Source organism: Myiozetetes cayanensis, unplaced genomic scaffold, assembly GCF_022539395.1.
Source record: "Myiozetetes cayanensis isolate MyiCay16 unplaced genomic scaffold, myiCay2020 scf1, whole genome shotgun sequence".
NCBI lineage: Eukaryota > Metazoa > Chordata > Aves > Passeriformes > Tyrannidae > Myiozetetes > Myiozetetes cayanensis.
In genome coordinates, this window is record NW_026086604.1 from 126,569,493 (window position 1) to 126,595,226 (window position 25,734).

Sequence of the window (25,734 nt, forward strand, 5' to 3'; positions counted from 1 at the left end):
CTTGGATGGATACCTTGTTTGCTGGGTAAAAAACCGGCTCGATGGCCAGGCCCACAGAGTGGTGGTGTATGAAGTTAAATCCAGGTGGTGGCCAGTCACTAATGCTGTTGCCCAGGGCTCAATATTTGGGCCAGTACTATTTAATACTTTTGTCAATGATCTGGAAGAGAGAATTGAGTGCACTCTCAGTCAGTTTGCAGATGACATCAAGTTGGGCAGAAGTGTTGATCCACTGGAGGGTAAGAAGGCTCTGTGGAGGGATCTGGACAGGCTGGACTGATGGCCTGAAGCCAAGGGTATGAGGTTTAACATGGGCCAGGTGCTGGGTCCTGCGCTTCGGTCACAGCAACCCTTTGGATTCCTCGAAAACAAAAACTCATCTACCTATAATTCCAAAGTAATCAAGGACCCAAAAAAGGAAAAGGGGTATGTCAAAACAAAGGGGAAAAGATATTTCAGAGTGCCTCCTCTTCTCCAGCACACTTTAAGTGTTATTACATATGGAGCATATGCTTGGCCTCAAGGGCAAGGGCAAGAAGAGCAGAGAAGTGCTTTTTAGTGATTGCTCAGACTTTCAGCAAAATGCAAAAGAGTGTGAACCTTGCAGGTGAGAGCATTCACTGTGCAGGGAAGGGAAGATAACTGCTAAGGGAGGGCATTAACCTGCTAACGTGTGTTCCCCAAAAAAGCAAAAAGCCCAAGGAGGTGAATGCTGCAGATGATGCAAAAGCAGATTGCTGCCATGGAGGGACTCTGGAGCCCCAAAGTGGATTCTGTACACCTTGTCCTGCACAGAGGAGAAAGCTGTTGGAGAGAGTATGGCAGTGGAAGAAGCATGATTTTGGGGGGAAACTTTGGTGTTGGTGTTAGTGCGCACATATTAGCATGTGCATCTCAGTCTAGAAGTGTACACGGAGTACTTGTACATTCTGCATCACATAATCTTGGTCAGACACTTCTTTTTGTACAACACTTTTCTTTTTTCTTTTTTTTTTTTTTTTTTTTTTTAATAGCAGAACTTGGTCCACCTGTCTTTCCCATGGGAGCTGTGGCATGGAGCCTGCAGAGCGCCACTGTGGCTCCCGCGTCCCCGGTGCTCGCAGTCCGTGAGGCGGGCGGACGGTGCGGCGGGTGCGGGTCACGGCCGAGCGGGGTGGGGAGGGGAGGGAATGGGATGGGAGGGGGCGCTGCCGGCGGGAGATCGGAGTCGGGCCCCGGGGGCGGCCCCGGCAGGCGCGGCCGGGCGGGACGGGACGGGACGGGACGGGACGGGAGGCGGCGGAGCCGGGAGCGGGGAGCGGCCATGGGGAAGCTGCTGGTGGTGGCTCTTGTCGGGATAGCGGCAGCCCTGGCGGCGGAGCGGCTGCTGGCCCTTCGGTAGGAGCCTCCCTACGGGGTTTCGGAGCGGTGCGGGCGGTGCGGGCGGTGCGGGCCGGGGATGGCCCGCGGGTGGGGGCACCAGGCGGGTCCCGCCGCGGGGCTGAGGCGGGCGCGGCTGGGCGAGGGCTCCTCTCACCCTTCGAACTGGCGGACACCGCAGCTCCTGGGCTGGGGCTCGGCTTCGGCGGACACCCGCCCCTGCACAAGTGCAGTGGCAGCCAGAGGGGAAGGGTTCTTCTTCATCATCACCATCGCTATCGTCATCATTTTCAAGGGAATCGTTTTTCCCCGGAGCAAAACTAGGCACTGCAATGCCCTTTTCATCCTCTTTCTTAAAAAACTAACTTCGGGAGCATTTGTGCAATGGAAATGTCCTTTGTGGTACAAGATTGTGAAACTCCCTGGGAAGATGCTGGGAACCAGGAGGCCACAGGGAGAGGGTGCCCTAGGGCAGGGGACCAGTACCTCTGTTTTTAAAGAGGCTGCAGTTAACAGGGATATATCAGACCCCAATACCTGTGAATTTATTTCATCTCCCACCAACTGGCCAAACAGTAAGTGGAAATCAGTTTTTCAGAAACGTGTGTTAACTTTCTACCAAAACTGACCTCTGGATAACAATAGCCCCTGTGTACATGAGGTTTCCTCTGATGGAGCACAGGCTTCAGTGATCCTAAGGTGTGACCTCGCTGCAGCTGAAATACCCAACCATATCATGATCCATATCGTACACCTCATGCCGTGAGGTGTGAACACTGGTGTTACAGCAGCTTCTGTCCTGAAAGCTTCCAAACATGTAACTGGTCATTTCAGGTCAGAAAAGTGAAGGTGAATTACTGTGTTAGAAGGCAACTACATCATTATAATTTTGCTCATGTCCACAAGGACTCCAAATGCCCCATTTCAAATCAACAACACCTAGCTAACTCAATTTTGCCTAATTGTAGGTAATTACAGAAGCAAGGCTATAGTGCCTGGCCCAGGTATCTTGCATAGATGTGTTTTCATGTTGCACTAAATCCACCTCAGGCATTAGTGATAACCACAGTGATAGAAGAACCCTCCTGCCCTGGTGTTGCACAAACTGGGATGGCAGAGCTGGAAAACATTCCCTGGCTTTACTGGGGTGAGACATTTCAAAGTGCTGTAGAGAGCAACAGTCCCCACATCTCCTCCAAATCGAATGAACAAATGCAACATTGGGAATCTGGTAAAGGATAATCTCCTGGTAGAAACAGGATCCCCTCTGTTTCTGTAGCTCTCTGTGGGTTTTACCTGTGTACTGTGTTTTCAGCAAACTACAACAAAGCAGAGGTCTTAGGACAGTTGCTGAGTTTGGAAACACACAATTTCAGTTCACAAAATACTCTAAAAGTCATTAACACAATGAAGAGAAACAGCTGGTAGTTAGTTCTTGCTATGTGTTTCTGTTATCCATTTCCCAACCAGAAGGCAGGAATCAAGCAAAGAGTCTTTGCAGTTCCTTCTGCGTTTGGTATTTTGTGGCATGTACAGCAGAAAACAGGTGAAGTTCTTGTGCGTTACCAGCTGAAATTACAGTGATTCTCCTACCGACGTTTTGAACTGCTTATTCTCAGAAGAAAGTGCTGAGCTAATTTGTAAAATGTGAATGTGAATTATATAATTATATAATGTGTGTTACTGTTTTCCTCAGAACGATATGCATATGATATTGTTCATGTATATTTATATATACACACACAACGTTATCATTTTGTAACACTGTACCCATAGGGGACTCAGCTTGCATGTTATCTTCAAAACAGAAGCCTACTTCCAGAAAGATGCTGACAGTTTTAAAAGAATTAGGAGCAAAAACAAAAATAAGAAGTGATTTTCAATCCTGTCCAAAAAAACCTTCAAAACCAAAATCCAAAGATCCAAGGTTGGAGTATAGAGATGAGGAAAACTGAAAGAGAGGTCTTTAAATATGCAACAGGTTCCTGCTGAAGGAAAGACCTATGCTCTGCGTCCAGTGAAGTGGGAAAGCAGGTGGAGGACTGAAACTGGAAAGAGAAACAGAGTGGGACAAGGTGCCATGCACTGGGGTTGCCCCAAGTAGCAAAAGTTCCTCATTTGTTTTGAAGTTGCATCCCCCACATATTACAGCCTCCTGTGTTCTTGGTACGGTCAGTTAGTTATCTAGGCCATCTGGCTGAGTGGCTCAGGCTGTGTGAGCTAGATAAACCGACACATTTTGGAAAAGCCTCTATAAGTGCTGCAGGCTTGTGACTAGTGTCCTTTTGAATTACTCTCATTCCAGACCATGAAGTGTTTCCCTGGGAATGCTGTCAGGATATCATCATCCCTCTCTGGCTGCTGACTGAGTTCCTGCTGTGCTTTTGGCTGAGGGTGGCTTGCAGCCTGCCTGGGAAATGCTGATGAACACAGGGAAGGGAAAAGCTCTAAGCAGGCAGCAGTGCAAACTTCAGGCAGGATCGCCTGAGCCACCCTCGGGTGCTTGGTGGGTTTGGCTGTGCCAAGCTGTCGGTGGGCAGTGGGGGAGCTGATATTGCTCCTGTGCTGTTTGTCAGCTGGGAGCCAGTGCAATTCTCTGTCAGAACTCCTGGGCTGGAGAGAGAGGGCTTGGGAGGGTTTAACTTGGCCCCTTTCCCTTACTGTCCTCTGCACTTTTTACCCCTTTTCTTCTTTTCTTTTGGCGTTATGTTAACAACCTATGTCAATGATAAAGTGTTGAAACAACTTGCAATTCATATGTTAAGTGATTAAAAACATGCAGGACTGACATATCATACAGTGCTCACATATTTTTCATATCACTGACTGATACTGCTGTTTAGTTTATGTTTATGCCTAAAACTGTAACATAAACATGGCAAGTTTTTGCTATGGGATCTTTGCATTCAGAATTTCCTGTGGTTGGAGCAATAGCCTCAACACATGCATATGATAGGCACGCAAAGGAGTAACTATGTTGGGTTAAATGCTTTCTTCTGGGGACAAGAAAAAAAAAAGGGCGGGGGAGAAATATTCTAGTACTCTACCCCAACATTTTTATGTAGAAACACAACACATTTTCTTAGGGCACTGCGGACCAGCATGGTCAAACACAGCAGTCCTGGTTGTGAGGTGTCTTTCATAAAGATTTGCAAACAACTTGGAATGCAGTAAATGAAGAAACAAGAACTCATGTAGTTACCTGTCTGTATCTGCTTGTTCAATGAAGCATGAGCCAGAGGCTGAGTTTTGTGGGCATTCGTGGATGAAGTAAGCACTGCTGAAGAGTGATGCTTGGAGTATCAGGAGAGAAGAGGAAGGGACAGGGTAATTGCTGAAAATTGTACTACCAAGTCCTGTTTGTTGTAAGGAAATGAGTACTCCTGCCTTGCAACAGTGCTATAGCTACCTTTGAATGTGGGCTACGAAATGAAGAAGGTGCAACTGCTGATGGGTTGGTCACCAAAAGCAGCCATTAGGTTGGAGCAGAAGGTTGCCTTCTCCTCATCTGAAATGCTGGTCCTAACTGTGGGATGCTACTATATTTAAGTGACTGAAACCTAAAGAAAATTTGCTATCTTATTTTATTGCCTGAGCTGTGGTGGGCCATAAAAGCTTGTTCCTGATGCTCATGAACAAAACCAAGTTTCTGAAATTACTCACTGTGGAACAACCATTTAATCTCTGGACATGGGTAACTATCACAGTGATTTGCAGCAATTGCTATTGTCAATTCTGGTGTTTGCCTATTCAGTATCTCATGGCTAATTTGTCGCTGTGATGGGTTAGACAATAAAACTAAAAACTAGGAATGTTACCTGTTTTAAAACTGTCTGTGTGCTGTTAACCCTGCTCTTTTCTCTTGCAGGAACAGACTCAATGCTTCACGGGAAGTAGCCCCAGTAACGCTCCCGAACTGCCAGCTCATTAAAGGAATCGGTATGTGCTTAAAATAACTGAGTGCAATTGGTTTTGTTCAGCCTTATTTTGAAACAGCTTCTTAAAGCCAGCTTCCAAGCCTGATCCCAAAAACAAAGTGCTCATTTGACTTTCATTTGTTACATGGACTTGGAGGTAGGGAGAAACTGCAGGAAGAAAGTTGTGCTGAAAAACTAGTTTGGTATAATGCTTTTTGCCTTCAGTATTTAAAGTTTCTGTTCCTTTTCTTGAGTACCTTTCAAACACTTCTCCGTTGCTGAGCCACTTAGGAAATGATCTGGCTTTTAGGTGAGTGAGGGCATGTTGGCTCTTCAGGTACCTACAGGTGTCTGTCAGCTGGTGACATCTTGAAGACAGAACGTGCTGCAACGGTGCAAGATTTTGGAGAAGGCCACAGGCGTATGGGGAAGGAGCGGCTGCTAAATGCCAAGCAGGATTGCCCGCCTTAGTGCCACATTTTGTGGAGATTTAGGAGCTGGCCGGTACCGCACAGTGCCACTGGCAGGCAGGAGCTCAGCGTGGTTGTGCAATGCAGCTGTGTGGTTTCAAAGAGCAAGGGGTTATGTTTGTCATCTTAGTCTGGTTTGCACGGGGGTTTAACTGAGTGCCTGAAATGTTGACTTTGTACTTTGGGTCATGTGTTTAGCCCACACCAGTGTTTCTCTCTTGTTTGTTTTTGGTTTTTTTCTCTCTAGTTAGGATAACCAGTGTATAAAATGGATAGCTTTGAAATTGATTGCTTTTTTGTGCCTCACTTTCCCTGAATAATAATTTTTAAACTCAATGTAGGCTTAATGGTTGGGGATTTTCCCCTCCCTACTATTTTCAGAAATATCTTAAATTCTTTTGGAATTTGCCTGGATTTTGCATGTGTAGAAAGGTCGTTGGATGAGCTTTAACAGCCTTGCCTTTGAGCTTGCTGAGTCACTGAGTTCATTTCATAAATCTTGCTTCTTCCTTGTGTCAGGATTCAAACATCTTTGAAAAGTCAAATTACTGCCACAAATGAGTGTATGCTGAGTTCATTTGCCTGAGGTTATGTACAGAATTGCATCTGAAAAAAAATTCCAGGTCTTCTAGATTGAGCTGTAATTTACTCATACAAGATTCTGAATAATGCTTTTTGGATGGTGATTAATGTAATTCTTTTAAGTATTTCACTGTTGCAATCTTAAGACTTTTTTGCAACATGATTGTTGTGTTGAGGAAAGAGGGAAAGCTGGAAATGAAAAACAGAGTTGTGTTCCATTTTTAACAGTATTTCACTTTTGGTGCCTGACATTTACATGGAGATTAGGTAAATTCTGAGAACCCATCTCTGCTTGGAGGTTGCAGTGGATCAATTTACAGATCTTCATTTATGCTTCTTCTTGTCCTCCTGTAACACTGTCGCTTTGCTGTACTCAGATCTGTAAGATTGCTCCTGGGGGTGCCTTTGTGTAAGGATGCCTTTTTCCATGGACCTCTTGGCCTCCTGAGCCTTTTTCCTTTAAAGTGCTAGGATAAAGTTTAGTAAATATTATGTCTTTATTTTAATGTTTAAAACAGTCCTTCTGAACTCTTAAGCGACACATAGGTCCCAGAGCTGGATCAGCTCTGAGTAAAATAATCTTGAGCTATCCCCTTTTCTTTCTGCACAATTTCATCTTTTCTGTATTTCTATTTTTAAGACTTTGATCTGTTCTGCTTTTCAGATATTGTGCAACATAAGCACAAATGCAAACACTGAACAAGCCAATAAAAAATTGCAGCGTGTCCTAAACTTCATTCACAAATACATAGGAAAGGCTGTATTTGCAGAATAAACAGTAGCTTCTGATTTTTATTGGTGCCTAATCATGTTACTGGTTTATAATAAACTAACCATATCTCTTGTCCTATCCTAAAGTTCAAGAAACTGCAATAGAAGTTGCAAGAAATACTTTCATCTTGGAACAATTCCTGGGATGTAGGCAAAATAGTCTTGTGCTTTTGGACATGAAATCCAGATGGGGTTTTTATTGTTAGATACACCTGCAGAATACATCAAACTAAGATAAAGAACAACAAAAAGCCAACATTTCTAGAGTAGGCATTAATTTTTCTCAATATTTGTTAATTTTTTTAAAATGCTGCCTGCTCAGATAATCGAATGGACAAGGCAGGCTCAGTGATACAATTAAGCAATATCCTGCAGGTAACTGATACCTAATGGATCAGTTCCTAACTCTCTTGTCCCATATAGTGCCTGCAACAGCCTTCCCAAAAAGGGGCCTGCAGGAGAGCCCGTGAGCTTCTCTGGTCAGCTGTGTCTCCATCCCCTCACTGTCTCTATAGTGCTGGCTCAGCAGGGTTGCGCTGAGTCAGCATTTCACTGCTCTTCTGATGGCGCTCAGTCGCTTCCACACATACCAGGACCTGGCCATGAAGTGCCTGAAATGTGCTTTGCTGGGCACTTTCTTCCAAAGCAATTGGGTGGGGCTCTGAGCGTGCTCCTTCCACCGGAAACTTGTAGTTTTTAATTATCTGCTCCCAATTAGCCTGCTCATCTTTCTGCTTGGCAGCCTCACTGATTCAGTAGCGATAAATGATTATATCTCTGTTTATTCACTCACCAGTGTGTACTGCCAGTAAAAGCAGTCTGTCCAGCTCATGTCACCATGGCAATTGAGCCTCTCAGCATTTATTTGTGCTTTTTTCCTCGCAGCAATCCTGGCAAGTGGAGAATCGCCAATAACCCCATTTTATAAATTAACCCAAACGTGGAAAGGCTGAGGCAAGGGAGTTTTTGGTTTAGACCAGAGTATAAACCAAACCAAAAAAAAAAAAAAGCCCCAATTCAAAACTTTAATTGGAAAATACAGGCTCTAAATGTCTCTGGACACATCAGTGCAGATATCTGCTTCCTGCCTGAGCCCAGTGAAAACTCAGACAAAAACCCAGGGGTGGGGTAACAGGCTGGCTTCCCCTAAAATGCATCTTCAGACCTTTTGCTCTTCAGAAAGCAGGGATGCTCTGCTTGTTGGAGTCATGGGGTGGAGCAGGGGTTTCCTGAGGCTAAGAAGGTACTGACCCTGGCCCTCAGTGAGAAGTTGTGCCACTGCATCTTCCCAGAGCTGAGCTGGGGAGAAACTTTCCTGGATGGGTGAACTGGGGGTTCTCGTTCCTATCCACAAAGGCTCTCAGTGGTCCCGGGATAAATTACAGCCCAGCCAAATCAGTGCCAGGATAAATAGGAGTTACATAAAAGCTGGAATTTGAAGATGCTTTCTTGGGAGGAGGTGTTGAGGTGCCAGGGATGGTGTGACCCATGCAGGCTCACATGTGTAGTCTGTAGCAAAGTAGGAGGGGGTGTGGAGGCACGGGACAAGCTGGGTGGTAAATAAGCCTTGTGTTGGTAACTCTGTTAAAGAAAACGTACAGAAGAATTTTCTTTAAGCAGATGCTCCTAAGTGGTTTCTGTAATCATCTGGAAAGTGACTTGTGGGGAATTCTGTTTTTGCTGGTGATTTGGAGAGGAGAGGGGAGGTTTCTCAGGGGAGTGGTGGAAATGTGGGATGGCAAACAGGCTTCAGCTTTGAATGAAAAGCTCTATGGAGAGTGCTTGATGAAAGCCTAAAATTGCTCTAGTGTCCTTAGTAAAGGGCTTTTATTTTATCTTCTTTCCTACCAGAGAAAAAATATTACAGGATATACAGGAACTGGCAATATTGGAAATGATTACCTGCAGTTAAAAGTGTGGTCTAACTATTAAAGCCCTTAGCTGTTGTAGACACAGTAGGTTCTCTGTCACTCAAGAGCTTTAACTAAATATTTGGCAATCCATTTCTGTGGAGTGTCCCAGCTCAACCAGGAAAATCAGTGTGCACAATTCTCAGAGCTACCTCATGCAAGCCTGAGGCCCGAGTCATGGGTATGGTCCTGCCCTGGAAATCTCGTTGCCCACACTAATTGCTGCAGAACATTGTCCTCAGAACCTGGTGATTCATCCCACCCTGTCGGGTGGCACATGGTGAGAGTCTGCCTGGAGACTGCAGGGGCACCCCTAAGCCCCCAAAATGAAGTGAGCTGCAGTGCTATTTCCTAACCTGACATGCTCTCTTTTGCTACCGCTTTTAATGCAACGTGATCTTTTCCTCTGAACTTCGTTGCGTGTGCAGTCTTATCAGAAAGGTCATTCATGAGAGCTGGAATTGTACTAGAAAGGATATTTGCAATGGAAAATATGTCACCTGAAAACCCCTGTTTATCTTCTTGCAGAAGCTGGTTCTGAAGACATCGACATACTTCCCAATGGACTAGCCTTCATCAGCTCTGTAAGTGCCCATGGCACCTCCCCATGCAGGGACCTGCTTTCTTCCTTACCTGTAGAAGCCTAGGTGAAAATAGCAGGAGGGACAATTTTTTCTACAAGGCTGGCTGGCTCCCTAAGAACAGCCCAGTCTTGTGTTAGCTTAGCTGTCATTCCCTTGTGCTTGAGCAAGTGCACCAACACACAGAGGTGTTGGTGGCTCTGACACATATATATTACACTGACTTATCTGCCCACGTAACCTTGGCTTTCCCTCATGCTGCTTCACTGAAATGTTGAAATGTCAATTCTCTGCCATGCTAAGAAGATGTCTGAATTCCGAAATTAGAAAAAAAATCAGATTTTTTGGGTTGATTATGTTGTTCCTGATATTTTTTTTAGCCTTTAGGACATAGGTTTTCCACCTTTCCTCTGCAATCAGGATGGCAGGTGATCCTTTTCTGAAACAAAAGCTGGTGTTTTCATCTATATGTTCCAGGGACACCCAGGGAATGATAACTTTGCAAAATTCGTGCCAGAAATCATGCTCTGTTGCACTGCTGCTGTTCCCTATGGCTTTACCATGTTGTAGTGGTGCCTGGTTCGCCCACAGTGTCAGTTTGTAGAGGGGTTTGGCATACGGAGTATGGCTGCAGTGGGGGCCGTGGTGTCTTGGGCATGGCTCCTTGTGCCCTCCATACACTTTGCTCCCTCTGCACTGTGATTGAGGGCTTGCTAGGGAGAGCAGGGCCAGTCCCTCCACCTCCATCGTGGCTCAGCAGGCTGAAATGGGGACATCTGATGTGTTCTTGCAAGTCAGAGCAAGACTCCAGCATTTTCAGCCCTGTGATGCTCCCGTTTACCTTTTATTTCTTATGTTTTGATTCTATAGGGCTTGAAATATCCAGGATTAACGAGCTTTGCTCCAGACAAACCAGGCGAAATATTTTTGATGGATTTGAATGAAGACTATCCCAGGGCAGTGGAACTGAGAATCAGTCGAGGGTTTGATCTGTCGTCATTTAACCCTCATGGAATCAGCACCTATATAGACAAAGGTAAAGAGCCTGAGGTTGTGGCAAATATTGTCCCAAAGAGCACAAACAGAAATCCCTTTGCAGCACCCACAATAGTTTGCTCTTGCTAGGAGACAAAAAGGTTTTGGGGTTTTTTATCTTTGTTGGGCTATTTTCTAAATGTCATCTGTCAAAGGAAACACCCTTGCACATAATCTCAGTCTGTCTGAAACAGAACGATGTCCTGTACATTAAAAGGAAAGGAAACATGGGAAAAGTTTGAGTTGAAAACCACAGAAAATTTATTTTGCCAGTTTACACCTGTATCACACTGGGTTCAGGTATTTTGAGGAGATACATCCTTCACCACCTAGTAATTCCCAGAGTGGAAACTTTTGTGGCAGAACAGTAATTACCAAGTCTCTGTAAATTACCAAAACCTCTGTTATTCTTTGGCCAAGCCAGGTTCTCTTCTCCAAGACATACTCTCCTGTGTCAGGTTCTGACTACCAATAAGGTATCTTTTTGCCTGTCTTTTCACCGGGGATTTAAGCAGGGCAATTAGAAGCCTGCAGATATTAAGAGAACCATTGCCATAGCTTGGCCTGTGTCCCCATAGAGTCACCCTTCAAGGGAAGGTGTTGGAGAAATCAGTGGTGGCTCATTCAGGGTCTTACCAGAAGGGCTGGGCAGAAGGACTGCAGGCTTACACAGGGTACAGGAGCTCGTTCTGCTTTCTCAGGGGATGTAATAAACAAATCAAAGAGCCTGAACTAGCTGGGCCATAAAGCCTCCTTCCAGTTGACTGGGGCTGTTTCCTGCAGTACATGGGTACTTGTGCATCTGCCTCTGAAGAGCCCTGAGACAAATGCACCAAACTTGGCATGTGCTCTGTACTAGAGGCTGCATCAGCGCTGGGGGTGCTCAGCCACGAAAACTGCTGCAGAGAATTCAGTTGTTTCCATTCCTTTTTTTAAGATGACACCGTGTACCTCTTTGTTGTGAACCATCCCCATCAGAAGAGCACAGTAGAATTGTTTAAATTTGTAGAAGATGACAATTCTCTTTTACACCTGAAAACCATTCGACATGATCTTCTGACAAGGTATGGGACCCATGTACTGTCTTTCTCCAGAACAGGCTGCTTTGGTGAAATCCAGTGTATAGTGATTTTTTTGTTTTGTATTAATATGTGATATTTTCTCTTTAACCAGCATCCCTGTTTCTCTTATTGATTACTTCTTATCTATGTACTCAAAAGCAATGTTTCTCCAATCTCTTCTGTAAATTAGATTTTCAATAGTTGTCCCACTAAACTAGTCTTAAGCGCTGCTGTGATTGATGCCAGTGAATTAGCTCAGCATCCATTTCTCCTTCTTTCATGTAACGCACTCTTAGATCATTGCAGATATGAACGATCTCCAGATGTTTTATTATTCTGAATTTGCTATGCTGTGCTGTAAAAATGAACATAGATTTAGCTTTTTCTTTTTTTTTTTTTTCCAATACAAAATTTTCTTGGTCTGTCCTACTGCAAAATGCTTGTAAGATAAACAGAACCAGATTGATAAAGTTGTCACAACATCTGCCTGTTCTCAGTTTTCCACTTGAATATAATGAAAAGAGAGGAGAATTTCCATGGGCTTATGGACAGGCAGCCAGATCTCCCGCTGATGCCCTATGGTCCTGTTCAGGTCTCAGCACTGCACAGTCCTGGCTCACTCAAGAAAAAAAAAAAGTAAAAAGGATCTAAATAGCTCAGTGTCTATCTGGAATACCATCTCTAATTGCAGCACCCTTATGTCTATGGGATGACCATGTCCTGCCTGGATTCTGGGCAGTCCTAAAATGTTTCTTCATACCTCTCATTTCATTATTTTATTTAATTTTCTCAATTTCTTTTTTTTTTTTTTAGTGTGAATGATATAGTAGCCATGGGACCAGATAGTTTCTATGCTACCAATGACCACTACTTCACCGACTTCATCTTGATGTTCTTAGAGATGTTCTTGGGTTTAACATGGTCAAATGTTGTTTACTACAGTCCAAAAGAAGTTAAAGAAGTAGCAGCTGGCTTTTATTCAGCGAATGGAATCAATATTTCACCTGATAGAAAGTAAGTTTCTCCTTACTTTAGATTTTGTTCAATCACACAAAAGAATCCAGGGATCCTGATTTGTACATGTTGTACCTCTGTGTTCGGGTGTCTAAGCTGGTTCATACAAGGCAAGGTGGTGCCTGTGCAGTGTCAGTGATACAGAGCGATTGCAGCACAGAGCTGTGTGTGTTGGTGTTCAGCAGCAGTGTTTGCTGCTTTGTGTGGTAGTTTATGGGCATAAGATCAAAGGTTGCTGCGTTTTAAGCAGCTGATACAGAGTTTGCGTGCGTTGCTTGCAGGGATTAACAGGGCAGAGTTTCTGCAAGTGGGGAACGTTCTACCATCCCAAACTCTGTGTGACTGAATCAAACAGTCCTGTGGTGTGGACAGGTGATCCTAAATTAAAAAAAAAAAAAAAAAAGGCGCAATTGTGGGTTTCTAGCTCCAAGTCCTATTTTCGTGTTGCAATAGAAGAACTGGCACAGTGTGAAGCCACATTAGCATCTCAGCAGATTGGCTTCATTTCAGTGCCCTGTGGCCTGCTTGCAATATCTGTTGCTGTGTGAGAACTGTAGGCTGATATTCCTCATGGGAAGAGCTGGGCTTGCACAGGAGAAACTGGTTTTCATGTCTTCTTACTCATATACATTTCTGAGAGATGTTTTACTTTCTTTTGAAGGTACATCTATGTTGCAGATATATTTGATCATAGTGTCCATGTTATGGAAAAGCACACTAACTGGAATTTAACTCACGTGAAGGTAAGGTGCTGCTGTTCTGTAAAAAAGAGACAAATGTGAATTTTGGACAGAATAGTCCCCATGAATGCTTGAGATGTCAAAATGATCATGTGTAAAGTTCTGGTCTGGGTGGCTCCTGCTGTGGGGTTGCAGAGGTGGTGTGTGCCCTGTTACAGAACTTCAGGTCTTCCACCCTCCCACCAGGAACCAGATAGGAATCCTTGGGCGTGCTGTTCAGCAACAGTGGAAGTCTGCCTCAGGCAGTGTGGGTCAGAGCAGGAAGAAGGAATCAACAAACATGGAGGTGTGAATGGGCTGATAGGGGAAGCTGAGAGTAGCAAGCAGGTTTCTCATGGCACAGAGGTGGGGATGATGCATACAAGGGAAAAGAAAAACAAAACTGAGGGAGAAAATATTTCTTAAAAAAAAATAAATCTAAGTTATGTCAGATGAGAGTCTTGGACAAGTCTATTCATTATGTTGTAGTTTACTTCCAGGATTTCTGATAGCTTTAACTTCTTGTTTTTCCTTTGTGTTGTATAGACGCTGCAGCTGGACACTCTGCTTGATAACTTGTCTATTGAACCTCACACTGGAGACATCTGGACAGGATGTCATCCCAATGGGATGAAGCTGTTCTACTATGATCCTGAAAATCCTCCTGCCTCTGAGGTGCCTTTTGGGAGACATCACTGGTCTCTTGGCTGTGTCTGTGCCAAAAAGTTGTTTTGTTCAAATCACCCTGGTATAATGTAGAGAGAAGTGCCTGGCCAGCCTTTATGAAAGCAAAGACCAAGGTTGCTTCTCTCTCAAGTGGAAGCCCGAAGAGCATATACTCACTAACAAACACATGTTCAGATCCTCAGGTGACAGCTGAGTAATTTCTACCCAGTAGCTCAGTCACTTTGGACTCCTCAGGCTGCTTTCTGTGCAGCTGTGGCCACACACCCAGATTCTGATGAACTGCCTTAATTACTGAGCCAGCACATCTTTGCCAAACTAAACATGATTGACTGAGTGCACAGCATGACCAGAAACGTTTGCACAGTAATGATTAATCTGTGCAAGTGTGATTCATCAGGAGGTGACACTGTAATTCTTCTTTCCTTCTGAAATCAATGAGGTACTGGCCTCAGGGTGATAGTGGCCACAAGTGCAGCTGGATGGTTGGTGTCCATTTGATTTCAGCCTTGTCTGAAGTGCCCTGTAAGACACTTCTCAAAATTACCATGCTCAATAGCAGTAGATTTATGATACTAGGCAGTTGTTTACTCTGTCTGGAAAAAGCATGAAAATAAGAAGATATTAACTAATTCTTCAGCAGGAAAAAACTGTGCACATTCCTAGTAGTGGGGAAGACTGCCTTCCTTACAGATGTGGGGTCTCTGTTGTATAACCACTTAAAAAAAAACCCCCAAACCAGTCTTCATGGACTGTGCTTCCCTGAAGGCCCTATCACAGGAATCACATGGCTGTAATTATCAGCAGCTGATCATCCTAACGAATTTGTTTAAGTTAACATGCTGATGTTCCCTCCATACATGGAGCATTTCCACCTACAGCCATTTCAGTAGATGTATCCTCCCCTTCTGGCAGGTTCTGCGCATCCAGAACATCCTGTCAGAGGAGCCTGTGGTGACCCGTGTCTACGCTGACAACGGCTCTGTGCTGCAGGGGAGCTCAGTGGCATCCATCTACGAGGGAAAACTGCTCATTGGCACAGTCTTCCACAGAGCTCTCTACTGTGAGCTATAGCTTGCCATGGGTAAGATCTACCGCGGCGGAAAGGATTTAATTCCTTGGGAACTCAGTTTCTGCTAAATTTGCTAACAAGAAGACTGTTCCAATAAAGGTTAACTGCAGTAATGGAGATGTATTTTAGCCTTCCTCTCCAAAATGAGACTTTTACGCAATAGCAAAGGAAATGGAACCGAAGGTGAGAAATTAGTTTCTTTTGTAATGAGGAGGACCCAATATCAGTAACAAAGGGTAACCTTGAAGTTCAGTTTCAGATTGCAGATGACTGAACTGTCAGACACAGAACTCATCTCTGCTGTCTGGATCTTGTTGTTTTGGTTTTTGTTTTTGTTTTTTTTTTTCCCCATGAGAAAACTGATTTCGTAAATAAGAATTCCTGACTACCAGTGTGGTGTGGGTTATGGTCACTGACCCCTGGGCCTTCCCAGGGACTGTGCAAGGGGGTCTTCTTCTGAATCTGCCTATTGGCTTTCCCTAATGCTTCCAAAATAACTGGAAAGGGAATAAATATTATTTCAGTTTCATCCACTTCCCCTTTCAAGTCATTTCCTAACATTTCTTCAGGCTCCTCAATTTTTCCTAATCCTACTGAGAAAAGAGTAGGGCATCACTTCGGAGTGGTTGCTTACTGAGTCTTCCAAAGGGAGTTTAAAAACCTTTTTTTACTCTTAAAGAGTGGGAAACATGTCCTGAGCACCTTCATTGAGGAGTGCATTAGCAATTACTGTTGTCTGTCACAGAAAAGGGAGCATTTCTGGACACTTTGCCACAGTGACTACCCCCGAGCCTTGGTCACACATGTTCTGTGTTTAACTTCCAGTCAATCCGGAGCCGATTCCCCCTGTGCTACTGTGCAGCAGGCACACCTTCCTGTTTATCCAGCATCATTACTGATAATATCTCACACTGCTGAACGGCCTGTCCAGGTTTCCATCAGCTGGTGTTTTTGGAGTAGTATTAGCAGTCACTTTCAGTGAACTGAACGGAATGTCTTTTGAAGTTGGAAATCAGTTTTGTGATTTTCTCCAGTGTGCACAGCAAGATGCCAGAAACCCCTGTTTTGGCCAACACTTGGTTTCCTGCTTATGAAGGGAGCTCTTCTGGCATTAGTGTCAATATCCTTACCCACAGAGTAGCTCCTGCTGCTCCTTTTGTCCTTCCAAGTTCCCAGCTGTGATCAGCCCTCCAGTTTTGTGAGAGATGCTGACATTCAGCTAAAAGTTCTGTGTTACCTGTGGTGGCCCTCCTGCAGAGGTGGCTGCTGTGCTGCCTGCACCTGCCTGCACTGGCCCTTCTCAGCATCTTGGCAGCCCCTCCGAATGGTGCCACCAGACAGACCTCCCCAGGGCCACCAGCCCCTCTGCATCCTTCATCTGATGCCGTAGCTTTTCCTCAGTGCAGTCCTTCCACCATTATATGAAGGAAAAAAGACAGGCTGCTCCTGAAGGGTGAGCCTGAGAGGAGAGAGAACCAATCCCCAGGTGCCAATTGCTATGCTAGCTTTGCTGTTCCCTCCTGCAGTCTGCTCCACCATCAGCCACAGCCCCTCCAGTCAGGAGAGTACATGGAAAGTCCAGTGCTTTGAAAACACAGGAGTGCTTGTGCCTACAAGACAGAGAAAACAATCCACTCTGTAGTGGCTCAAACACTGAGTCAGAAGGCAGAGTATGTACAAACCCTCCTCTGTCTGGATTTTCCCATTCTGGCTGAGGAGGCAGTAGTGCAGGTTGAGGTTCGAGTGAGCAGTGGCCCTGAAGAGCAAATGTGTATACTGACACCTCTTGGCTCCTGTGCCTTTCCTTTCTAACAAGCCTAATGGTTTTCATCCACTGGTAGAATTACCATTCCTTCCCTGATGGAAAGGGACAGCTCTAACCAGAGCAAGGAGTCAGTGCCAGGGCTTATGGCTGGGGCAGTGTTGCTGTACAGGAGGGACTGTGTCATCCCTTTTCCTGTGCATGGCTGTGGGTCTTGCCACATTATCCATCTCCTGCCCCCAGAAAAGTGTCTGCTCCACCCTGTGCTGCCCCAAGCTCACTGGCACAGACCCTGCCTGGTGTAAGGCACGTCCTTGGGCACAAAGACGTCGTGTGAGGTTGAAGAACTGAGCCAGTGGCATGTTTGGCTCAGTCTCTGCACCCTTCCTGATGTCAGCAGCTTCCCCCTTCTGCCATGGCAGAAAACTCTTTCCCATCCATGTACCAGTACAAATGACACATGCTGTGGGGGTTACCAATGGTTAGAAGGGGAGACTTGAGTGTTAGTTAACCACACGGCTAATTGACTTGTCTCTTGGCGGCAGCCCTGCATTAGCAGATCTGTGCACAAACTCATTCACAGCTCCTCTCCAAAATGCTCACAGTTGATCTGCAGACTTGAGGGCTGCCCAGGCTTCACTGTCTTCTCACAAAGGCTTTGGTGACAAGGACTCAACCATTTGGATCACATTTTTGAGTCTTGCTGACATGGTGTGCAGCCCTTCCACAGAGCAGAGCTGGCCTTGAATGAGGGCGACTTTTGTCTCATCCCTTTGCTTGTACTTGCCTTTGGCATTACCTAACCCTGGCTTTGCTGCTCGCTCCTTAGCAACTTCTCTCCCTGCAGGACACTTTCAGCTTCCCTTGGAAGTGGTGTACTTTCCTACAGGAACGTGTAATCCATTTTCAGTCTTGTGGAACAGATGTCATTCCCAGTGCCCAAGCTGAAAGGACTCCTCTGAAGGAAGTTCTCACAACAAGGAGAGGTTGGGCTATTAACTTTTTATGGTTAGCCATCAATGGCCTGCACAAGCATTTTAAAGTGGTTATTTTAGGACTCTGCCACTATTAGTTCTGAAGTGCCATCTCCTAAAGAGTTATATCATTCACTAGTGGCAGTAACACACTGAAATGCTGATCAACCACTCTGCTGGTCTTGGATTTACTCTGTGTTTGTAGAAATGCAATAGCCATTTCTCTCAGCAGTGGCAGAAGTAACCCGTAAAAACATTAACTTCAAATTTTATAGTGGCTTAAAACGTCTTCAGATGAGCAAATCTACACATTTTTGGATGTTGTCAAACTTCTATTTTTTGTTGGTTTCAGCCTTTCAGAAAATAAAGATTGTCTTTACTCATCACTGGCTTTTTTTTCTATTCTAAATGACTTCTATGCTGAAGGCTTTCCCATCGCTCTGCCTGCAGACTGGAGCACAGGCACGCATTGTGCCTTATCTTTTCTTGCAACATTTGAGAGGAGAGAGATTGTAGGTATCTGATGTGACATCCTGAATTTTAACCTGAGGTGAGGAGGACTGGGAGCCCGTTGCCAACCTTCTCTACAGGTTATCCCAGCCTCGCAGTGCAGAGGTGGGAACTGAAGCTGGACCGCCGCTCATTCAAGTGGTGCTTGGGCAGGACAGAGACAGCAAGAGCCATTCTGGGGTACAGCTTCTACCTCCTGGCATGACATCACCACTTCATAAACCCATTGGAAGCCTCAGTGCAGAAACAGCAGGTTACGTTGGGATTGAGAGGCCAGGCTTGAGCTGCATCTTCCGCCACTGAGTGGCGGAAGATGCAGCTCAAGCCTGGCCTCTCAATCCCAACGTAACCTGCACAGGGCCTCTTAGTATATCTACTTCAATTAAGATAATAATTTTATGGACTGAGGATTCTTTTTATCTGCTTGCAGGTGGTGGCCATATTAGTGGAAAGTAAGGTTTATGACTCAGTTGTTGGGAAACACAAACTGGGTTAGACAGATTAAGTGCAGAGTATTTGGCCTAGATTCTGCCAGATGTAAATCCGCTGAAATGACTACACAAATTGGACAGTCTGCACCCTCTGTTTTTCCCTTGCTTAATGCTTTACTAAAATCAAATAAATAAAGACATATTAAACATGTTCAGTAGAAGAACTGCTGTACTTCGAGTGTGCAAAGTGCCTGTTGTAACTAAGCTACACTTAAATATAAAATGGGTGAATTTTTTTATATACCAAAAGTAATCCAGGTCTTTTAAACAAACACTGACCAGTATCAGCATGAAAGCAGCCTATTTTTACATCAACCTGCAGCAAAAGATTGCACTTTACTTTTCATTGGCATATGAAAAAAGAGTAATTATCTTTCCTTACTTTTTTTTTTCCCACTTCCTTTTACATAATTACAGATTGTAAATGAGACCCACTTGGAGGCCTGTGAATCATGCCAATTTGGCCATGAGTTAGGATTAAAATAATCTTTGGCCAAGCAGAAGGAAGGAAAGAACAAGCAGGGCAAGGTCCACATCCAACCCCACCCCCCAGTCTGACCCATGCAGCTGTCCAGTTGTGCTTACCATTTAGTATTTCTTCTGGAATGACCAACAAATGGTCAGAAAAGTGAGGACTCGATACAAATTCTAATAAAGATTCAGGATTTCTCATTTTATTGCATTCGTTGTCTAACAACAATAATACTCATTGGCAAGAAATTTATTTACACTAACAAATTAAACCACAAGGCTTTGTTGTTTGTATTTAAACTGTAAGAAAACAAAGGGCCACCATGATGTTTTGTTTTGATGTCTCCCAATAACTAAATATTAACCAAAGTCATCTTGGGGAAAACTCAACAATCTAGAGAAGTTCATATCAACCAAGCACAAGAGAACAAGCTCAGACATGGCACTACTGTGTCCTTCATGCAGGTGATCAGACATCAAGATGTACAAACAAAAAGTTCAGGATAACATGCACTTCATATACATTTGATCTCTTTAAAAAAAGACAAGAAAAATGAAAAAATCTGGAGTGCAACCATCTCTTTAACCATATAAAAAGAAACAATGTAAGAAGCCAATTTTTACAGTGAGCACAGTGCATCTTAGTCTTTTAGCTGCCTGGTCTTCTAGCAATATGTGTAACACTTGTCAGTGACCAGTGAGATACCATCACAACATGACTGGGAAATATGAAAGCAGTTGTTCAGACATTAAATGTGCATGGGAAAGTATAGTCAGAAGAGGTTCACTGGGCACTCTCCACTTTCAAGCGGGCTGGTTATTCCTTATGTCTGGTTCCCTGTGATTCAGACACTTCCACAATGGGGCTCAAATCCATTTCCACTGGGGTCAGTGGCAAACCTCCCACTGGAAACCTGGTAGGAGGCCCAGGCTCCTGGTTTATTGTGGGTTGGATCCGATCTCATGAACTGTGAGCCCTCTTCACTCTGGAAGAAGAGACCTGCCTAACGCTGCAAGTTTCACAAACCCTACAGCTTGTTCTTACCACAGTCCACACTTCCCAAAGAAACAGGAAGCCCAAGGCACTATAGCCAAACCTTCCTGTAAGATGTGCATTTTTAAAATAATTACTTAATGGCGAGAGCAGAAGTACCAGTTAGTATGGCCAGTTAGGAGCAGAAAGCTCATTTTATATTGAGGGATTGGAGGGCTCAGTGTCACAGCTGAGAACTAAGGTGTCACAGCTTTGAAAAATCAGTTTTAGAAGTGGAAAAGGTACAGTGAAATCCATAGAGGAGGCTAACAAAAGGGACTGTGCTATGTGCAGACGACCACACTCCACTGTCGTGAGTGGGCAAGTTGCCTCGAATGAGACCTGTCATCCTGCTCAAAAACGAGCTGCTGAAAGCACTACAATAGAAATCAAAGTTGGGATTAAAAATAGAAAAAAAGGGTTTCCTTCCTAGAATACTGGAACTCAAGTAAATGAGGATCCCCTTCCTTACTACTGTAGAACTGGATTTTGCACTATTAGCAAGAGTGGCATTTCTTCCTCTTAGAAGTGAAACACAATTAATTCTCAAAAATGATAAACATTGCCCACCTCTTACTTGCCAGTCTGTGAGCCAGGAGGTGAAGGTGGAGCAGCTCAGGAGGAGAGGAGGCCTTGATGGAAGCAATAAAGTATGAGGAACCCTAATGCTCAGTGTCAAAAATCTCTGAATGTTAATGAGAGCTGAGGGCTGGCAAGTTTCAGAGAAAGCTGCTCAGTAATTCTAGCGAAGCTTGATTCCTGCGGTATCCCTGCAGCAGACTACAGTCACGGCACAACAGGTGCCATTGCAAAAAAAATTTAAGAAGTTAAAAAAATACAAAAGTATTTGTATACACTGAAATATAAACATCACCCAACTCTGTTCAGCTTTTTATTCCTGGTTTCTGTTCCACTGTGCAATTCTAAGCCATGATCTAGGATAGGCTCCACTTACAGCAACCCCCACCAGACCTGCTCAGAGCAGGGGATGAAGTGCAAACAGCAGTGGGCAATCTCTGTGCACTCCAATGAATGAGCTCTGCTCCTTCCTGACACCCTGGTCTTGATCTCCCTGGGCAGACTGAAACCAAATTAGGAGTTTTAACATGGAAGCTGCATGGGTGCAGCAACCCACCACATGGGAAAATACAAGCTGGAAGTAATTAATGTCAGTATGTTTGGCTGATTTGAACAGAGCAAGGAGGTACAACTCCCTTCACAATGTCAGCATAATAGTAGGTTTTTCAGGACTAAAGTAACTTGCAGTGTTGTATCTTTTATCTTCTGTTTCTGAGAGTTCCATTTTTTGCTAACTCTCCTTTCTTCACCTTTTTAGAGGCTCAACATATTCACAGCCTGGCAATACTGCAGCAATGGGCAGAAACTAGAGTCTACAGAACTGGCCTACCACCCAAACCAGGGAGAAAATAATTCATCAGCCTCCTGTGGTCACCCGGGTGTAATGATGACCCAAGCGCATGGAAACGCCACACTGCCTGCACAGCAGTCTAACGGTGGCCAGGCAGACTGACCAAAACAGCTTTAGCTCCAGAAATAAATACACAAAGTAGGCAACAGGTACACCCGCAGGTGAGCCAAAAGAGAAAGTCTGCCAGTCATTTAGCATAGAAATTTGTTTCTTCGTATTACATCAAACCCCACATTAGTCTGACTTAGCATTGGTTTACAGGAACTTAAGAATGATGAGACATCCATCTTTTGTTTCATATGTCATTACACAATACAAGGGGAAAAAAGGCAACACAATTTTAAAGATCCCATAGAACAGCAAGAAAAGTTTCAAACTGTGCCTTATGTCTGTTATCCAGTGACATTTCTACACATCCAAAGATTGAGTTGTCATATTTATTAAAAGGAACCACATAAATCTCTTTTAACACAGAAAGAAGAGCAAAATTCTTGACATTGTTCTGTTTGCTTAGTTTTCACATATTGATCAAAATACATTTTAATAGTTTTATTTTAAATTTAAGCAACTATTTTTTTAAGTTAGGCTTTTGTTTGGTTTTTTTTTTTTTTGTAGTCTGAGAATAACAAAATGACATTATCACAAAGCAGTAAAAATCCCCTGAATACTTAAAGGACTTAAGTTGAATTAGTTATTCTGCAGAATAAGAACACAATTTACAAAGAGATTAACTAGGCACTGTTCTAAGCAGCAAGAATGAAAGCTCAGTCAAGCAGTCTGCTCAGGTTTCTAAGAAAACAAAGAACATAAAACGGGGACACCACCTTAGATTACTATATACAACCACTTAAACATTACTACAGTGTAAACATAATTTAAAAAGAAAATCATCATCAAATGCATTTATCAACATTGTATTTAAAAGATTAAATTTCCAGTTTCTTCCAGATAACTTCTCCTACTCAAAGAATGGTAGTTTTATGAGGCCATTACATATTTGTATAATTTTTCTCCTACAAAGAGCACGGCAAGATTTACTGCAATGTGTAATTTTTGTTAGCAGGTATATTTTTCTGCCAGTGGTCTATGTCAAGAAAAATATCACAAGCCTTTAGAAATATCAGAAAGTATCTTTTATGGCAATTTCAGTTTTAGAGCTGAATAAAATATACATCAAAAACCTGTAGAAATTGGATTTGGAAGGAAAAAAAAAAAGATAATGCTAAGTAGATCTGCTGTGCATTACTTTTGAATGAACTATACTCTCTCAGTTTATAGACCATTTTCTATGTCAAAGAAATTATTAGAACCAAAAGAAATGTAACTATAAGCAGTGCACCCCACGTGTTTCAAACCTGAGCTTCAGAGAACTTTGCAGAAACAAATCTGAATGCCGCAAAGTACAGAGCAGAAGAGAAGCCAAGCCAAACTAAAACAGACATTTTCTTCAAAAGAATTCAGTATCTGCAATTTCAGGGTGGCATGTTTTTTAAGTTCAAGATTCTAACTTTGCATCACCATCTAAATCAATATGGTTGGCACAACTAGATGAAGACTGCCACTTCTGGCATGCATGAATAGGAAGTGGTGCTTCTCAACTGCTCCCCAGTTAGCTTCAACCATAGAGCTAATACCCCCTAGCTTCTCATTGTGGACATTTGCCTGTTGTCTCCCCATTCTTTTGAAGAAATACTATATAGTTTAATACTGCTCTTAAGGGGCAGTAACACCCTACACTGCTTCTGTTTGTCATAATCAAAACTACAAAGCAGGCTTCACTGATGGCCTCACGCACCACAGGAATCTCTGAAAGATATGACTACTGCTAAGCCAACATTCTACAGCCAATGCCCAAAAATGCAGGTTTTGGTGGGGATATTCTTTAAACGCATCAATCAAAGCAGTTAAAATATGAGAGCTTTTGGACTTAGTAGCCATCACCTCCATGGCAGCACTGACCTTAAAAGCAATGTACTGAATTTAATTTTAACCAGAATCACTCGTCTTCCTCTTTTTAAAGTGCAGTTCTGTAAAAAATGGAAATCTTTAGCAGACTCAAGTTGTTTCCAACAACAGCTTCATGACAGCACAGCACAAAGCTTATTCTCCCAATGCTTATTGGAGAATGAATCTGAAGATGTGGTGTTTTTCCTAGAAAAAAAAACCACAACAAAAACCTCAAAACAAACTAAACCTAGTTTTCTGTTCAAAACACATGAAAAAGAAAGCAGAGTGTGCTATAAGAAAGTTGCCTACACACTGGGAGCACAATGAAATTTATACAGATATATACGCTGTGCTCTAGTTAGAAATTTATCCTTGCTCAGATATCTAAAGGATAAATGTTATCCTCAGATTTCTGTGTAAACCCACATAACCATTTAAGGCTTTGCCTCCTTCCTGGATTAACTATTGTACAGTTAACAGAAAGAGTTTCACCTCCTGCCTTTTACCCAGGGGGAATATTGACTCTCCTGTCTTTATCTCCAGTGTATAAGAAGAAGTCACTGAACAGTTGTGTTTCCAGAGCAGTGTCGCTTAAAGGTACTGACACAAGATATAACTTACTCCAGCAGCTGGAACTGAGTATCCAAACACCATAAAGAAGGTGAACTTCCAGTTAGAAAGTGAAGTCAAGTCTTATCAGACAGAGCACAACTCCTTTTACCCAGCTGAAGAAATGTTCACCAATCGTATTGACTGGCCATCCTATTCAGAAGAGGTGAAGCAGTGGACCATGCTCCTCGGCATCATGCTGGTTACTGAAGTGACCAAACACACACAGCTCAATAGAGAAGAGTAGTTTGGAAGGAAACACCACCACACAAATATGAAATCTGTTAGCTGTCAACAAGAACAGAACAAACCGAAGGGCTGGGGTTGTTTCACATGGCAACAGCAACAAGCGTGAACTGGATATGCGGGAAAAGAAAACTACACAATATAAATTTCCCTAGTCGTTCTATGCATAGCCCCATTTCTCTGTACACAGTCTTGGGTGATGAATACAATAAAGCTGAAGGGGCACCAGAGTGGATATGAGTTCCTCTTCCCTTGACGTGCCTCCACTTTCCGAACGCAGCAGCACTTCTGCTAATCACTGCTCATTAGTGCCCTCTGTTGCATCTGATGAACACTTGTCTGTCTTCTTCGATCTCCTCTGCAATTGCTCTTGTTCCTTCTTCCGAAGCTTTTCCCTTTGCTTTTCCATTTTCTCTTGAGCTTTGCGAGCCTTCTCCAAGGATGCTTTCATTTCCTTTAGCTTTTTTTTAATGATTGCTCTGTCCTGGGAAGATGTCATACCAAGAGCCTGAAGTGGGGAAAACAAAATTAAAGAATTTCAGGTAGTTTAATCTGTCACAATTTTTTTCCATATTCTAATAGTAACTCTTAGGTAGAAGACAGTAACAACTAAGTAGATCTGAGACAGACTCAGATCTGATCTGTAAGTACTACTTTGCATGCCTTCCCCTTCTAGAATATTAACGAATGAGACCTCATTGCCACTATCAATATTGATTTCATTGATCAAATAAGGCAAATAAACTATTTTCTTGAAGTCATCTAAGTCTACATAGAACATGACTTCCCAATTTTCACTGCTATGCCTTAGTCAAAAGTTCACTGGTACTCCTCTAAAACCCTTAGAGTGAGTGAAGTGCCATCCAAAAAATGCAGAAGGGAAACACCAAACTTGGACTTTCAGATCTGCTAAGCTTCCCACAACTCCTTCCTGTAATTATTTTTGACAGAAGTAGGCTTTTATTTTCACTACAAGAAACAATGCATACTTTATGCATCAAAACTATATTTAGTTCTAATATAGTACAACTGGTATCAGCTTATGCCTCCACTATCTCACTAATCCATTATTCTGTTGCTAGCTCTG

At 43.4% G+C, this 25,734-nt stretch overlaps 2 protein-coding genes across 9 annotated transcripts in view; one reads left to right on the forward strand and one right to left on the reverse strand.

Annotated features, from left to right (window-relative positions):
- Window positions 1-1,250: 1,250 nt before the first annotated feature.
- LOC126646273 (serum paraoxonase/arylesterase 2) lies at window positions 1,251-18,294 on the forward strand. 2 transcript variants are annotated; one of them, XM_050327502.1, is made up of 10 exons: window positions 1,251-1,377; window positions 5,228-5,298; window positions 9,538-9,593; window positions 10,461-10,626; window positions 11,563-11,689; window positions 12,500-12,700; window positions 13,362-13,443; window positions 13,966-14,094; window positions 15,019-15,187; window positions 17,785-18,294. In XM_050327502.1, the coding sequence occupies exons 1-9, from the start codon at window positions 1,304-1,306 to the stop codon at window positions 15,175-15,177; spliced, it is 1,065 nt and encodes a 354-aa protein (XP_050183459.1). In that variant the 5' UTR covers window positions 1,251-1,303; the 3' UTR covers window positions 15,178-15,187; window positions 17,785-18,294. The 2 variants fall into 2 exon arrangements, with proteins under 2 accessions (XP_050183459.1, XP_050183450.1); XM_050327493.1 differs by lacking the exon at window positions 17,785-18,294 and having other exon boundaries at window positions 15,019-15,708.
- Window positions 18,295-19,564: 1,270 nt separating this feature from the next.
- Window positions 19,565-25,734, reverse strand: part of PPP1R9A (protein phosphatase 1 regulatory subunit 9A) — a 139,603-nt gene continuing 133,433 nt past the window's right edge. For 6 of the 7 annotated variants that reach the window (XM_050327092.1, XM_050327083.1, XM_050327100.1 and 3 more), the window contains one exon: window positions 19,565-25,155. In XM_050327092.1, the coding sequence (XP_050183049.1) occupies window positions 24,943-25,155 (213 nt within the window). In that variant the 3' untranslated portion in view covers window positions 19,565-24,942. The remainder of the gene's footprint in view (window positions 25,156-25,734) is intronic. The other variant, XR_007630219.1, reaches the window with a different exon arrangement.